The sequence below is a fragment of the Diorhabda sublineata genome, chromosome 3, assembly GCF_026230105.1.
Source record: "Diorhabda sublineata isolate icDioSubl1.1 chromosome 3, icDioSubl1.1, whole genome shotgun sequence".
Lineage (NCBI taxonomy): Eukaryota > Metazoa > Arthropoda > Insecta > Coleoptera > Chrysomelidae > Diorhabda > Diorhabda sublineata.
The window spans coordinates 30372211-30389538 of NC_079476.1; the positions used below are offsets into that span (position 1 = coordinate 30372211).

At 33.7% G+C, this 17328-nt stretch overlaps 1 protein-coding gene and 1 long non-coding RNA gene across 3 annotated transcripts in view; one reads left to right on the top strand and one right to left on the bottom strand.

Moving 5' to 3' along the window:
- Positions 1–17328, top strand: part of LOC130441512 (uncharacterized) — a 46987-nt gene that overhangs the window by 22973 nt on the left and 6686 nt on the right. The gene's annotated exons all lie outside the window — the stretch shown is intronic.
- LOC130441511 (max-binding protein MNT-like) overlaps positions 1–17328 on the bottom strand; it is a 66200-nt gene that overhangs the window by 22699 nt on the left and 26173 nt on the right. For both annotated transcript variants that reach the window (XR_008909623.1, XM_056775228.1), the window contains exons 2-3: positions 6729–7044; positions 2436–2743 (exon numbers count right to left, since the gene is read on the bottom strand). Coding sequence is in view for 1 of the 2 variants with exons in the window: in XM_056775228.1 (XP_056631206.1) it covers positions 2436–2743; positions 6729–7007 (587 nt within the window). In the remaining variant the exon portion in view is untranslated. The remainder of the gene's footprint in view (positions 1–2435; positions 2744–6728; positions 7045–17328) is intronic.

A 17328-nucleotide genomic window follows, 5' to 3' on the forward strand; every position in this document is an offset into this window, starting at 1 on the left:
TCAGAAGGCCATTCCAGCATTCGTTCATTCGACCACTGGCGTTACGCTAAGCCTTCTGTTACTTTTATGTTAATATACAATTATCTGTTTCGGTATTAGAATAACGTTATTCTCGCACGCATTTTCATGTAAGAATAGGCTCCATTCTCAATCGATTTTTGGTAATTTTCTGTAGTTGATTGGTGCCCCTGAATAATAGTTTCAATTTGACAGCTGACTGGACGATGCATTATTCGGTGAGGTTATTTCAGACAAAGTGAACATAATCATGAAATATGGAAAAAACATACAAATCCACAGTGAAGAAATTTCTTGAAAAGAGATAACCTTAAAATAAATGGATAGTTTAATATATTGAAATTATTGTGTCACTCTCTAAAGAGATAATGTAATTTTTTAATAAAAATTGGATAGTATTTCATATAGAGAAATACCTTGCTGGGACGTTCTTCAGAATTTGTGTTATCCTTTGTGGTAATTTAAAAGACATTCACTAAAGCAAATTGGACAAAATGAGAATCCAGGGATTTTTAGTGAAATTTAATAGTGTTATGAATCATTTGTAACAGAAATGAATTAATTTTCCTTATCGAATGTGCAATTATTATAAATTTCAAGAGAGATTGACGCCCTTTCACCTCTCTTAATTGAAATACCAAGTTTGTTTTTTGAGAATTCAAAACAATATCATTTTCTTTAGAAAAATTATTTTTGCCGGGGTAGAGGCTACGTTCCACAATTCTGGTGGTGTAAATTGAAGTTCTTCACCCGACATTCAGTTTATAGAATGATTTTCTTTTCTGACTTAAGCAAACCTTCAAATTCAAATAGTATTTCCAAAGTGAACAATGCTACCCTAATGTACATTTCTAACAATTTCTCTTTGAATAAATATGGTGAATACAAGCCGAAACAGAGAAAATAGTATAAAACACCTGTATCAGAAGGCCATTCCAACATTTGTTGCTTAGGCTACTCACGCACTGGAAGCTTGTTTTCTAATGAAATCAACTTAACCTATTTTTGTAATATGAATGAAACGAATTCATCAATTGGATAACTTTTCTGATACAAATTCACTTATCGCATCTAATAAATATATAGATATTAGTTTCCATTTTATTTCAAAACAAACCAATTTCAAGGAAACAAAAAAAAAACGGTTTCTCCCCTCTATGGTTAATAGCTTTTTTTATTACATAGCTAGGTCTTGTTCACCTCAATAAATTAGAGACTCCAACAAGCATAATAAAACAAGAATTCTCAAGAACGTAAAATAAATACCTGTTATAAGGTATACACAGATGCTTCAAAAAATAAAGATGAGATTGGAGCCGTCTACTACTCAGATAATTTGTCGAAATCCTTTGTACTTCCCCCGTTCACATGTATCCATTCTGCTAAATTGTTTGCCATTAAGGAATTTTAGAAAATTAGCTCCCAAAATGTCTTTATAATCATCAATCCCCAAAGTTGATAACAATACACTGCTAATAATATTCCAACCACCCTATAGTTATTCTTATCAAGGAGTTACTCACAGAAACAACAATATAAATGTTAATTTTATGAGGATCCCATCCCACAGTGAAATATAAGGAAATGTAGAGTCGAATAGCTTAAAGCAACCAACAATCAGAAAACAATGTCTATTGATAATACTGATTTCAAAGCACTTTTCAAGAACAAAATCGAGTGAAAATGTCAATGAGCAGCAAAGCATAACCATCACTAATCTCACAAAGACGATAAAAATTATCAGGACTGTAACTTAAAAACAAAAGTTGAATGAACAGGTGATCCTTTTCAGTCTACGAAATCAGAGGACCAGTGGGTAAATGCGATCAGCTGACGTGTTGTTTCGTTGGTATATGGTTTTTCAACTCCAACAAAGTTATTTATTGCGTTATTTATAGGTTACTGAGGTTTGCGGTTTTTGGAATTTTCGGTATTTCAGAATAAAAATAGCTTATTTGTATTGTACTTTAGTGTGAAATCCGTGTGAGTGGGTAAGTCATTGAAACTATTATACAACTAAATAAATATCATGGAAGGATTAATGTATAAAAAAGTGATAAAAATTGAAAGTTCTCGAAAATCTTGTTTTAAATTTGAAATTCCACGAAAATTGAACGCAACGTTCGGAAACTGGGATCAAAATCTGGTTCTGGGCTAGGATCCACAATTAGCTGATAGATGATCTTCTTAACTCTGATCATAATTTCAGAAAAGCCCCATAATTTCTAAAAAGTGAAATTCCTTATCTTTAATATGGTTACTAAAACGGTATGTCAAGTAGTTATTTTTAATTGAATTTTGAAAAGATAATTCTACCACCAAACATTTTCATTCATTCGAAAATATTTGAATGTTAAGTATTAAAATCAAATATCCTATTATGTACAATTAACCATATTTTGCACAAAATTACTAACCTTAAGGCGGAATGAAGTATACTAAGGTTCGACGGTTTCTTTTCATCCTGAGTAGTAGGTAATTGTTTCTTAAGAATATCAAAGCATTCTTTCAAATGCGCTCGACGATGTTTTTCAAGTTTATTATGAACTTCTCTAGTACCTGCTCGAAATACTAACGGCGGTTGTTTTCTTTTGCTTTCCGTACTTCCATCTTCGCTTACTGTGGAATTCCTTATATCAAAACTATTATGTAAAATTCTTTGTCGCGATATATGAGGTATTGTGGTACTTGATACTTGACCATCTTGTTCAAGTTTCTTGACGATCTGAAAACATATTTTTACATATACAATGTGTATTAACTAACTATAGAAATATATTGAGGTATATTCAAGAATACACGTGCCTGATCTTTTTGCATCGTCAGGAAAGAAAAAAACTAACATAAATACGTATCCATACGGTAAAGGTAAACGGGATTAGAAATAAAATAGTTTGATTAAAGTTATACAAAATTTTTTTATTGGTTATCTACAAGGTCAGACAATCAAGTAAATAGACTGATTTTTTTGCCACGATTATGGCAACCTTGGGATTACTAATCTTCCTCAGATGTGTGCGCCATAAATTCACTCTCAGCTTGGTGATTTCGCGACTAAAACTTATAATAAAGTATTAAAAGTGTTTGTTATGATTCTACAAGCCCTAATCTGCCAAGATCGGATCCAAAGACTCTAAACTTAGACAAGGAAAGACTAATGGATACGTAATATCGGATCCTGGACTTGTTACCAAATTAAATCGGAGCCAGAATTTTTAAAGTAGCGTATGTTTATTTTTGTGATTATTAATTTAAGTCGAACTTATTTTGGACTTGTTGAGTTTGTATACAATGAAGCGGTGTGTTGCTTATGGTTTAAAGAAGAGAAATGATAAAAAAAGTTCTTGTTCCACAAGAATGAAAAGATTATTATGAAATGGGCTCAGTTCCAACATAAACGAAATGTTCACTTATTATACATCGAATTCAGTATTCAGTGATACTGATTATTTCTTTATACTGTATAAAAACGGTAAAACGTTAAGTCAATGTAGGAGATGTTCAAAATTCTCGCCGCAAACGTCTTGGCAACATGATAATCTGGTATACAAATGTCTTCTGACATTACTCAACATCTCAGACGTGACTGATCTAATCGCAATTCGTGATTTGTTTTTTCAAGTAATATGATTTGAAGGTTTTGTATAGAATACTTTTGAAATTTTTCCTTAAAAAGATGCCTAATGGCGTCAGATCGTATTGGTTATTCTATCGACCTTATCCACCGATTTGGAAATATTTTGCTTCAGGTATTACAGGAAATTGATTTGGTTATGAGGGGGTGCTCCATCTTACTGAAACCTAACCAAACAACACCTGTTTTAAGATATTGCGTATGTTCTTTTCTCATCCAGCGAGGATTCTCATTATACCAATAGCGGAATTTAAAATTAGCTCTTAATAGAAAAAAAATTCTAATTGGACGACATTGTTATTTAACATTAGAATCTTTTGTTCATAAAAATATGTTCTCCTTTAATATACGAAAAATTGATGTGTGGCTAACGTTGAACAGTTAAGCGCTTTTCGACCAGATATATGTAGTTGCATTGGCTGCTACTTTATTTATGTCTTACAAGATCAAGCTCGAGATTTTTTGCTAATTATTCTTTGGAGATGACGACAACTTCCATTTACGAGGATATATTGAAAAATTCTTAGAGGCAAATAAAATATCAATGTCAAAATATTTTATCACTAAACATATTCTCTTCTTAATTGGATACATTTATTACAGCGAACCTGCAACGTCTCTAGACCATTAAAAAAAATGGTTCTTCTTGCTCTGCAAAACCAGACCTCCACAGTTTTTATTACCTCGTTGGAAGAAAATTTACGACCTTTTAAACTTCTTTCCGTTGAGGATAGAGATGATAGTCGGACGGAGCCAAATCTGGTGAATAAGGGGCGTGTTCTAGTAATTGAAATCCTAAATCATAAATTTTTTGTATGGCAACATGAGATCTGTGTGCAGGGGTATTGTCCTACAAAAACAGTATGGTCAGTAATGTCGAATAGTAATCTCCAGTTATTGTTCTACCCTTATCCAAAAAATCAATCATGATTACTCTATGACAGTCCCAAAAAAACTGAAGCAAGGACTTTTCCAACAGATTTTTGGACACGAAACTTCTTAGGTCTTGGAGAACCAGAGTGTCGCCATTCCATCGATTGTTGCTTTGTTTTGGGATCGAAGAAATGTACCCAAGTCTCATCCATAGTAACAATTGGGTTTAAGAAGTCTACATCGTTTTCAAATCGAGCACAGATCTAAGGCGATGCTTCTACCCTTACACGTTTTTGGTCAATATTCAAACATTTGGGGATCCATTTTGCAGTAATTCTATCATGTCCTAATTGACGTGAACTATATGATATGTCATGACACTTCTAATAAGTTATTGTTCGTTGCTATCTTTTGTTTATGCATGGAACTGGTATAAGTTAACTAGAAGTCAATACATCCTCGTATGTCTGCGTGTCTCAATGAATTATTTTGTGCATTTTTGTTTTGTTCAAATTGCAATATAACTGACACGGATGACTACTGTCATGCATCTATTTTTTTCAATGCATATCGGTAAAAAGGAATACTAGAATGGTTTGTGCTTACTTCTATATCAAAAGCGAAATGGAAAATAAATATTGAGTGCAATGTAACGAAATATCTGGAAGAAAACAATCCATCAGTCAGCAAAAGTGATTTGATCACTGTCAGTAATTTGAGAAGGAAAGATTGTTTTTACTTGAAAGCAGATAAAGCAAAAAAGGTTCTTGAATGGACAAAAAGGACTATTTCGAGAGAGTGGACAGCTTAATATAATTTTTCGAGAAAAAAATATCGAAAAATTATATTGGCGCCAAAGAGCGGGCGTTCGAATCATCGGAAAATCTACAGAAGAATGCAAAATCTTAAGAGGAGACAGACAAGGTTGCATACTCTCACCACTTCTGTTTAATTTGCATTCGGATAAAATCTTTAAGCAAGCTAGACACAACTTATCATATGGAGTAAAAATTAACGGTAAACTTATAAATAAAATCAGATACGCAGACGATACAGTTGTACTGTGTGATAACTTGAATGGATTGCAATGCCTTTTAAACTCCATTGACAGAGTGGGAAGATATATGGGCCTAAACATTAACTGTTTTAAAACAAAATATATGGTATTTAGTCGCTAGCCGTACCATAACACACAGCTACAGGTAAACGGACAAACGATTCAAAGAGTGTCTAGTTTCAAATCTCTTGGTTGCTATATTACTGAAGAGCTGGATACCGATAAGGAAATTAAATGTGGAAATGAGGTAGCTCGTACAACATTTTTTAAAATGAGATCACTCTTCTCTAATGATAATTTAAAATTTCAACTCCGGAAACGTATGATCAAATGTAACATATGATCAGTTCTCTTATATGGTGTCGAAACATTGACTTTAAAAATAACTATTATTAATCGCTTAGAGACTTTTGAAATGTGGTTATATAGACGCAAACTCAAGATACCGTAGACAGCTATGCAAACAAACGATACAGTCCTTATCAAGGCAAATGCAGTTCGTGAGTTGGTGGATAACATTAAATGCAGGAAAATAGCTTATTTGGGACAAATAATGTGTGGTAGCCGGTTTAGTATCCTCCAGTTGATTATGATTGGTAAAGTTGAAGGTCGTAGAGAAATTGGAATGAAATAAGCCTCTTCATTGAACTGAGATAAGACAATCAGTACAGTTGTTTAGACTAGCTCAAGATAGAGAGAGTTCTGCCATGTCAATGGGATTTGATACGGCACGCTAAGAAGAAAGACAGCTTAATCGAAACAGGACTATACACCAAAATCTCAAGGAATCCGCTGAATAAAATTATCACAAATGTGAAAGAAACACTTAAAAATTGTAAAAACCTTGTCACCGGTATACTCAAGTATAATTAATCCGTAAGTAACCCAACATTGTCAAAGCTCTATTGCCTTCCCAAAATTCACAAACCTATTGGTCAGGTGGTTGATGAAGGAGTTTGAAAACCTACCCATCAAACCTGAGAGTGAAGAATTCGTTAGAGTTTATCAACAAATTGAAGACTACAGAAAATGAAGATGGGGAAATTTCATTTTGCTTTGATGTAAGTTCATTATTTCCCAACATGCCGATCCCACAGACCTTATAATGCCTTATGAACAAAACAAAACTACAAAAAAAACGCTTACCTGGGGGGCAGGAGTTGAAAAAGTTATAGGGGTTTGTAGAATTGTGGGAGATATATTATTCGACGAAATAACCATAGTTTGAGGCGCCGAATTAGCAGTAACTGTCTTAACAGTGCTTTGACTTAAAGCTATAACGGGCGCTACATTCGCTTTCGTAATAGTAGGTGAAACCGGTTTCATTGTTGCTAAAGTTTCAGCTGCTACCGTTGTACGGTTTTGTTGCTGCTCTTGCAATTCCAGAAATCTTGCTGCTTCTAGTAGTGTGTTCAAAGAACTCATGTTACCCCGAGAGTTGGCAGCCCGCCGATTATAGAACCTGTAACCAAACAAATCATTAGTCGAAAGATCAGATTGTCCCTTATAGAGGACACATGAACGGGAATGACGAAAGTAAATAAAAATAAATACGCGGTATTAATCCGAAGAGAAAAAAATTGGTAGATTTGACAACAATGTTAAATGAAATTTCAAAATTTCACTAATAGATGGAGCTACAAACAAAAAAGATTTATAATTTCATCAAAAGATATATATCAATATGATATTTATTAATTGTAAAAAACGATGAAAAAAATAATTACCAACATTAAATTGATTAGATTTTTTTATAATTTAGATGTTATTGATTAAATTAACCATGATTTCATTAATCAAATTTGTAGATCAACAATTTATAACAAAAATGCGGTGACAATCTCGTGGTAAGGTCGTCACTTTACATTCAAATGGTCACGCTTTCAAGTCCCATTGGTAAATGTACAATTTTTGCATTTTTGTCACTTTATTATTATAACTTATTTCAATTGGCTGTTCCATACCGTACACAGCACCACAGGTCGTGTTAATTAAAATTTGTTTTCATTTATACTTATTATTTTGTAATTAATAAAATTTCCACATTTTTTTTTTATTTCATTGTAATTGATAATAAATGATACGAGTAATAAATGATGTGTTCAATTAACTTTGCCTTTTATACTTTCATCAAAGTATTTTGACTATTTTCCACTCCGGAGTAAAAAGTAAGTGAGTAGATGACGTGAAAATATGTTGTGACATAAGAAACATTTTCTCATACGACCCCTCGTTTCTGAGTTATAGGCGTTTAAAGTTGCGAGATCAGAACTTATATTTAAGTATATTTTCTAAATTATACATTCGAATATTATGAATTTTTAATAGATGATTACGTATGTCGATGTAGTGTGTTTTACACTACTACCTAACGGGCAAGGGCGGCTCATGCCCAATGATTAACAAACTTACAGGGACAACCTGTACAATCTAAAGATAGCAGAAATGAATTTTTTGATCGATTTTTTAACGAAAAGTACTCTTTGTTTTTACTCGATAAAATTTATGGTTTAGGAGATATGTAGATTTTCACATCGTTGTACATGCCAAGGAAACCGTTTTCTAATTGAACTGTATATTGTCAAACATCGTGCCACTAACTAAAATTTAGTTGATTAGACTGCAACTTATCAAATGAAAACAAAAAAAACTATAATAAATGTTCGGAGTGGGCACCTTTCACGTCTACACACTTCCGGAGTCTGCGGAGAATATTTCCTATTAGGAAAAATGTTATTAAGATGATTTTTTACATTATCCAGGAAGTGCATGAGCCACATGTCTCTGCGAATGTTTAGACGAATATCACATAACATGAGTGGAGAATCATTCTATACATCGCTGACCATTCAGGTTTATATTATAATATGGACCTACTAAATTATTATCCACTCTTCCCGCCTACACATTAACACAAAATCGATGTTGACTCTTTGTTTGAATTGTCCGAGAATTTTCATCTGGTCATAAATGTAAATTATGGGAATCAATAAAACCGTCTCGTGTGAAAGCAGCTTCATCAGTAAACAGTACTTTTCCAACAAATGTATCATCTACTCATTGTTTATCTAGAAACCAACGACTTTCTGGATGCGAGAAATTGGTCCTGGAGAATCCTATGTATAGTTCTTGTTGATACGTTCAATTGTAATGATATTTTGTGTACGCTAGTTGTGATATGAGCATCAACTGAATCTAATGCATTGTGCTCTAAAGCTGGTGTTATTATAGTTCGTTGTTGACCTTCGCCACCTTTTTTTGGTAAGACACTTTCTAAAATATGATTTTATAAAAAATTAATGGAAACTAGTTTACTCAATTTATATAGGAAAACCTGTTTTCCGTAAGCTGCGATCAACCCTAACAAAAGTTCTACAGCCGGGTATAATTCGACAGATGATCTTTGATACTATGTAGTGCGAATGTTCATTTTTTTATTCATTTCTTCTCCAAAAATATTTGCTTGTGTTTTAATACCTTCTGTTAGTATTATCAATAAATAATTACAATTTATGATAACTTTCTTGACATGTAAAACGATCTAAAAATCTGTACATCTCCTAAACCATCAATTTGATCGAATTAAACGGAGAATACCTTTTTTTTTGGGAAATTGATTGAAAAATTCATTTTTGCTGTCTTAAGATTCTACAGATTGTCCCTGTAAAAGTTTGTAACGGTTAAGAATTGGGCATGAGCCGCTGCTGGCCGTCAGATAGTAGTGTAGAATTATTTATTCTGACAAATACACTGCATTGACATACGTAATCATCCATTAAAAATGCATAATGTTCGAATGTATAATTTAGAAAACGTACTTAAATATCAGTTCTGATTTTGCAGCTTTATAGGCATATAACTCAGAAATGATAGGTCGTATGGAATTTTTTAATGTCACAACATTAATTCCACTTCATCTACTATTAAGACATACCGGGATATAAATATAGTGTTTTTGATCGAAACCTGGTTGATTGACTGTAAAGATACGGCAAGTTATATCGAAATTTGACTATGGTGTATGGAAAAATTGTGAAAACACATAGTAAAGAAGGAAAATGATTATATTTTTTAACCTTTAACGCAAATAATAATTTTTGATAATTCCAGTTTCCACGAGCTTTTCAGTTAATACGTTGGTAAGTTTTTAGAAATTTATTGGAGATTTATATAATATATTATATTGTAAAAAGAAATTAAACTCATACTAAATAAGTTTAACAAAGTTGGATTTAAAGCAATGAGGTTATCAGCTGCAGTGGCTTTATTTATTGGATGTCATATAAAATGTAAATGCGAATAAATTAAACTTTATTTTTTTTAAAGAAGGTTGCAATAAACAATTCGAGCCAGTTATTCAATAGAAAATAAATCATGTCATCTCTTTATGAATAAAGCAAGAAAGGAAACATTTTTTTGTAAAGTAATTTTTGAATAACTTCTATTATAACATTATTAACTATTATGATTCTTTGTTCTTTTCTTACTTTTGCCGCATTTTTTCTCTTTTATTCAAGAATAGAACTACGAAACCAATATAAATTTTAAAATTTATTTTTTAGTGTATCTCAAATGAGGTTTGGTTCAAAAAAATATTTTGGAAACCATTATCCTACTTCTATCAATTATACTGATCACTTTTTGCGGATATTTTTTTTGGCTAAATGTAAGTTCGTAGTTATCATACATAAAATTATTACTTTGAGGGGTGGAATCAATAGCTCTCTCCCTCTCTTAAGTCCCATCCGTTAATTTTGAGCCATCTGCTGATTTTTTCCTGTCAGATTTACTGGTGCAACTAATGCTAGAGGACGATAGGTACAGTTTGCTAATATAATAAAGTTGATTATACGAATAATTATTGTCTGGACTCTGGACATTATTTTTTTCTGTTTTAAATAAAATTTCAACAGGTCAACAATGGCTTCGTTGCCCTCAATATAAGATTTTGGATATACTAATGGTTACAATTGATGAAACTATCAATAATTTTGTAAGATTCTCTAATATATTTTAATATAACGCCTTTTAATAGCTTTTCTTGAGTTATATTTTGGTGACGATTTCTTTTTAACTCCATCCTATGACGAGCCCACCGAGCTTGATACCATTTCTCTATCACTTTATAACTTGCTCAAATTACTCACTAATTTCCTGAATTATATGAAAATTTATCTAGATGATTTGGTACTCATATTTGTTCTTGGAAACTAAAAGTTCATCAGAAAATTTTGCACAATTTCTTCATAATTGATATGTAAACTACCAGTACTCGCGCCAAGTGTTACAGACCTAAAGCTTCAATTTTGAAAGCGCATTTTGAAGCACAATACCAGATAAGCTTGCTAAATCGGCCGCAGACAACCCCTTCAAGGGACCTGAACCCTTCTGTGGTACAGAACTATGCAAAAATCTCTGGAAAAGAAGGTAGATAGGAGCAACATCAACTATCGGGACAACCTACAAGGGCTGAGACAGGTAAAGGAAACTATAACCAGAGTAGATCTGATGAATGTATCAAAGTAAGTAAGAACAATCTACGAATACTAACAGGAGTTCTATCGGAGCATTGTCACCTCAACAAACACCTGAAGACGCTAGACTTAGCAGATAATGAGACGAGCAGATTCTGTTGCTCAGAGACGAATCCTCTATCCACATTCTATCGAAGTGTGAAACACTACTACGGAACACTTCAGAGCATTACACATAAGAGCGTATGAATTAGAAGACGAAGATCTCTGGTAATTAAAGCCAACCCTCATTCTAGATATTTAAAAGTTGTGGGATTAATGGATCAGCTGTAAACATAGGGTTCTCCAGTATCGCAGCAAGAAACGGGGACACAATAGATCCTTTAAGTCGCAGTGTATACGAGACCCCAAATCCATATATATACATACATACATCGCTACCATGCAGGCCCACTCTGCTTTCGTCTAAGAAGAGAACGAAGCCTCATTATTCGTCAGTCTATTTAACCTGTTTTGCGCCAGTTGCTGATTTTTAGGCTCAAGATTAGCTACCTTAAAGCTTCTTCAAACTGCCCAGCCGTTCACAGCCACTTCTCGCATTTCTCTGAGCTCTTGTTGGATTTAAAAACCATGAGGGTCGGATTCCTCCGCGATGTGCTGACAATGAATATGTCATCTCTCTCGAATATCCACCGTTTTCTTCCGGAACCGCTTCTTCGATGAAAATTCCAATATCTGGGTAAGGACGGCAAACTCGGGAAAGACCAGACTCATTTTCAACGTTTGATGGCTGACTGATAGTGGTTGATCAGGTAGATAACCTATTATAAAGGTCAGTTACCCCTAATTAACACTATTGTGAACAAGGAAAAAAGGGCGGTTACCGATCATAACATATTATTGCTTTGTGAGAGCCAGCAATATTTTATATTATTTTGAATTTAATGTTATTAGCACTCGATATAACGTCTTTTAGACCTGGCGCGATCGTAACTCAACTGTTGCTGAACTCTAAATATTATGGTTTGTTCCATGATAAGATGTAATACCCAGCAGATCTTTGAGACATTTTAGATGGATTATGAAAAAGAGTAGGAACGTTCACATTTTGTAGAAGTAGATGTAGAAGAAGAGTATATAGATGATGAATTGGACTTGAGTTCTATGCCATGGTGGTATTGGAAACTCCGATACGAACAATCTCATGTTGGAGAAAATTGGAACATGCCGATCTAACATTGTTATTCACCTTCCAGGTGCAAGACCTCCACGGAAAAAGCAAAGTCTACACAGGAATATTGAGAATTATATTTTTCTGATGTTTTGGTATGTATTTTCGGAAATACTAACAATACAATCAATTTCGTAGACCGGTAGGAATAAAATATTTCTTGAGTTGGTTATATTTGGCTGATTGTTTACGGAGTAGTCGTCCCAACGTTGGAAAGTGAGGAACAGAGAAGATACCGGTTTTAAGGTTTTGGCTGACCATGTCCGAAGAGCGATTTTTATTTTTGCTACGGGAAAAAAGAAATTGAACGCTTAGCGAATACACAATCATTGATAAAAAGCATCAAAAGTGTCTAAAAACTATGTAGCTTATATTCTTCTTTGTATTTATTGAAACATTACATCAAAAATAGGCCCTACAAATTTGGGATAATATTTGACCAATAGGTATTTTGGGTAGTTATTCTGATCACATCATCCTGCACTAGAATAGCCAAACATTAAGTTTAACCAAGAGTTGAGGTTTAAAAAAAGCCTACTGAAAAAATGATACGAAGCTTATGGTCTTGTAGACCCAGCACAAGTTCTGATATTAAGGAAATGAGCCCGAATACTGGGAGGTTAATAGAGTAAGGGTTTTTCGTGTATCCAGTTTGTTGACCAAGTAAAAAATTAACCATTTCCAAATCCAAGCAGATCGGCAAGTTATGATTTTTCTTATTGTGCCTTGTCACATGCATCTGACGTTCGCAATTACAATGATGAGCTGATATCTGTTAAAGGTATATAGTATGCCTGTCAATTATCAGATGTTCTTTACCTATAGTAGATTCGTCCATGTAACCACATGTCTAATGCTTCTGTACAGTTGATTTTGGCGGCTTCCAGTGTTCAGACTTCTGCTCCGATCATCAGCACATATCAAATTTAACATTTAATCATTATGTGTTTCTTCAGGCCCATTATGCTTCGAAAAATACGACAGTTCAAACTTTTTTTACAACTGTGTATTCTGTTAAACCCATGTGAGGAAACATCTTCGCCTTATCATTACAGTAAATCAGTTATTCATATACCAAAAATGGTAATAACTCGCTTATTATTTTGTATGTTGTTGTAATTGTTACTATTGGGGCCGATACATTATTTTTCAATTTTGAAGCTAATAACTCTGTCGTTGTTTTGATAAATTGAGATCACGTATCAAATCTCTATGTTCATTTTGTAATAACTCTGGAGTATATATATCATCCTTTTACAGGTAAATTAAACTGATATCTGTGAGTTTGGCAACATGCGAATTACTTATAAACCACAACCCCCACGTTTCATTTCTGTTAAAACTTTTAGAATCTACTACGCAAAAGGAACAATCACAAAAACGATTCTTGGGCTCCATCCAGATCAAAGAAATAATAAAGTCTTATCCAGGACATTCTCCTTTTTTTTTCATAATCGTAAAACTCAATACAGAACTCACAAACTTTATGAGGAACCCATGGTTTATCTAGTTTGTCCATGTTAAAACAGAAATTTTTAGCGTAAGTCTCCGTGACCGACTTGGTAATATTTCATCTAATTCCGCTATCGAATGTGACACTTCAAGTCACTCCTTGACATAACCTTCAAATATCAGTTATGAAAAGTAGTTACGTAAAGACTTTACGTAACTGTTTAAGTTTCAAAGAATAATTTATTAATTACTGTAAAAACTGACAATTATTTCATTATTTGAACTCACAATTAACTCATTATATTAATTCAATAGTATTTTCAGTTTTATAAACATTGAAAACAACATTATTAAAGACACGATTATTTAAAGCAAGTTCATTTTCTGGGTGAATGTTTTCTTGAAATTATATCTACACGTATACCATAAGCTTGGCCCAGAATGTTTTCTGAAAGTCTTCTCTTATTTTCTAATGAAGTCTGAACATAGCCTACGGTTACACTGTTAGATTTCCATCATCCGTGTTGCTTTATTTTCAGAATGCCCGTCCTGAGTCTGCCAGAAAAGACGCTGACGATCATCTTAAACAATGTCCTGTGTATCCTTTAACTTTAGGTAAACCCAGGCACTGGGTAATCTTTTCTGGTAAATGGTATCTATGGCCATGGGCTGTATACCACATTTTTCATTATAATACCGCATAAAAAATCAGTAGTGCTTTATAGCAGGAGGTCTAATATTTCTATACTTTTTGAGGAGCATAAGATTGACACCAGCAATATTTCCAGCAGTGACCACAAATTTGCAATTAACATGTGTTTTGCTTTCTGGAATTGTAATTTTAGAAAAGGTGCCTTCACCGAATATGTCTCCTTCTTGTATGAAGTCAGTTCATCCTTCTTGCAAGCTCCCGCAATCCCTATTATCATTGCGACCTAAGGAACAGATTTATTTAATAATAAATTATAAACATATCGTAAATTAAGTCGTACTGTTGCAAATAGAAATATTTCGTCTTTAGCCTCTTTCATAAATCTTCCTACATTTTCCTTCGTGAAAATATCCGCATTTTTTTGCATGGTATCCTGCTGACCGTCTCTTCAGCCAATCCAAAATCATAGTGTACTTCTTGATATCGAAATGGTGAGTTCAGATCTCAACATTGAATGTGTAGTCCACAAAGTCGACGTCTTTAATATTTTTAATTTTTTAAAATAAGCAAGTAGTACCTTTTCTCAAATTTTTGTTAGGCCAGAGCGTATTTACTTCTTGATTTTTCAGGTATTAAACTATCCGCTGCAGCATTTGCTGACTCTCTGACTTCAAATAGAATGTCTGAATTGCCATCTGAAGACATTTCAAGTAATTACCTACTTCTGACTTATTTCAACTTATTTTGAAAAATCATTCTTAGCTTCCAAAGTAACAATACTTCAAAACCTGCTTCCATAGTAACAATACGTCAAGACCTGCTTCCATAGTAACCATACTTCTAACACCATTCGATTTCACATCAATATTTTCATTGTAATTGGATATTCTATTAAATATTAAAGTGTGGAATTGTTATAAAACGTTGTAAGTAAACACGTTATGAAAAGAGGATATTGTTCAAATCGCGTAATTTGCAAATCTCGCTAGCGCTCGTTTTGGTAAATATTACGCTTGTTGAGCAGTATCGCTCTTTTCATAACTAGTTACGTATATAACTATTCCTGTTTTATTGTTATATAAACAACACAAATCTAACTAAATAGATCATTACTATATTTACACTTTCTTCGTGACGACTCGTGCTTTAAAAGACAATACGTTTGAATGAACATTTATTAAATTAAATTAACGCAAGACAACTTATACAGATTCATAAGTACTTCAATAGTACGTAAGTGGTCTGAGAGATGGGATCACGTGATGTTTCTATGCGCATAAAAAGTGAGCAAAATCCTAATCATGACTGGAAATAGTTATTTCTGCAGTTGTCAAAAATTATTTTATTCCAAACATAATAATATACAAAATTTTAACTAAAAACTACTAATTATTATAAATATTAATATTGAAAACACAATTTGTTCTATTCTGTAGACTAGTAAAAATTGCCGGCCCAGTGGAGTGATTTGGTTTCAACTGGAAGGTAGATGACGTCGGTGAGTATGGCATCGGTTGCAGGTCGCATAAAGATGGCGACGACGGTGACAGTTTTAAGTCATTTGTAGAACAGAGTAACTTTTTACCATCGAATAGCGGGACCATAATGTATTAGATTTCAAAACCTTACTTAGGTCTGAAAAATACTCCAGAAATACCTCTTCCTTATAAGTTTTGGCCCCTTTCTCCTTATACCATGTAACAAAATGGTCGTATTGCGTCTCATACTTTAGTCTGGATTTGGCAGGTAATAGCTCGGAATTAGCTTCATTTGCAGCCTTCAAAATGGCTTCGGGAAGTTCTTCGTCGGATGAATCCATTAATATTATTGTATCGGATTCGGTTTAATGTGGTTTAATTTAGAAGATTGTTCTTATTCGGTCACTTCCAAGACACGCTTGGGTTGGGGTTGGGTTGTCATAGCAACTGAAATCAAACCCTGGTGGTTTGATAGTTGTTCTTCCTTTGAAGAATGTCACTTTCCCGCACTAGTGCGGGAAAATGACACTTTCAAAACTAAAATGCGTGCGGGAAAGTGGGTTAAAACACACGGTCGTAGAAAAAAAAGGAGAGACTGTTGTACTTCGGACATAGTATACCTTGAAACGATTTAAATTGGAAACCAGTGTCTCCATCTATCAATATATAAATGATCTTAACTTAACTACGCAGTATTGTTTTGTTTAGAACATAACCTCTAAGCTTTAAAATTAATGGATTGAAAAAATGCATCCTCTCGTACCTTGAAACAAAATCACCTCATGTACCTTGGAACGCGTTCCGTGGTACAGGAGGTTAGGTTTTTTGTTTTTTTTTGCAGAGATCGTCATACCACTAAGCAAGAAGAGAGATCCAGTAAATCCTTGTGCCTTAAAATAGGCCTCAGTATGTAATAGAGATCCAGAAAAAAATGGTCTTTGGGGAGGCTTCTAAAGTTTTTAAAGCTAGCCTCACCAGAATCTTTAGAGAGTCAAGCAGTCGAATAAGCTTCGGATGCTGGAATTATCACGATAACTTCTCCACCTCACACATCAAAAAGGCTCCAGCCACTTTATTTAACTGTATATGGCCCTCTTAAAACCTTTTTGCAGCCAAGTTGTAGAGTCTTGGCTGTTTAGTAATGGAGGAAAACGTTTGACATTTACTCAGTAGCAGAGGTTCTGGAAACTGCTTTTCCTCGAGTTTTTACTCCCAGCAATATTTCAAGTGGTTTTAGAACTTTCGGAATGTATTCACTGAACAGCGAAATATTTTCAGATTTGGAAAATAACGTACCACAACCCAACCTTCCTACTACTGATGATCAGAATCAGTCTTTAACATCAAATAAAGAAGAAACCACAGATGAACCAAGAGCTGGGCCGTCAGGTGTAAAAACCTCATCATTAAAACCTTCAAATCTAAATGCAAAAATTCTCGAAAAACTATTCATTTCGCC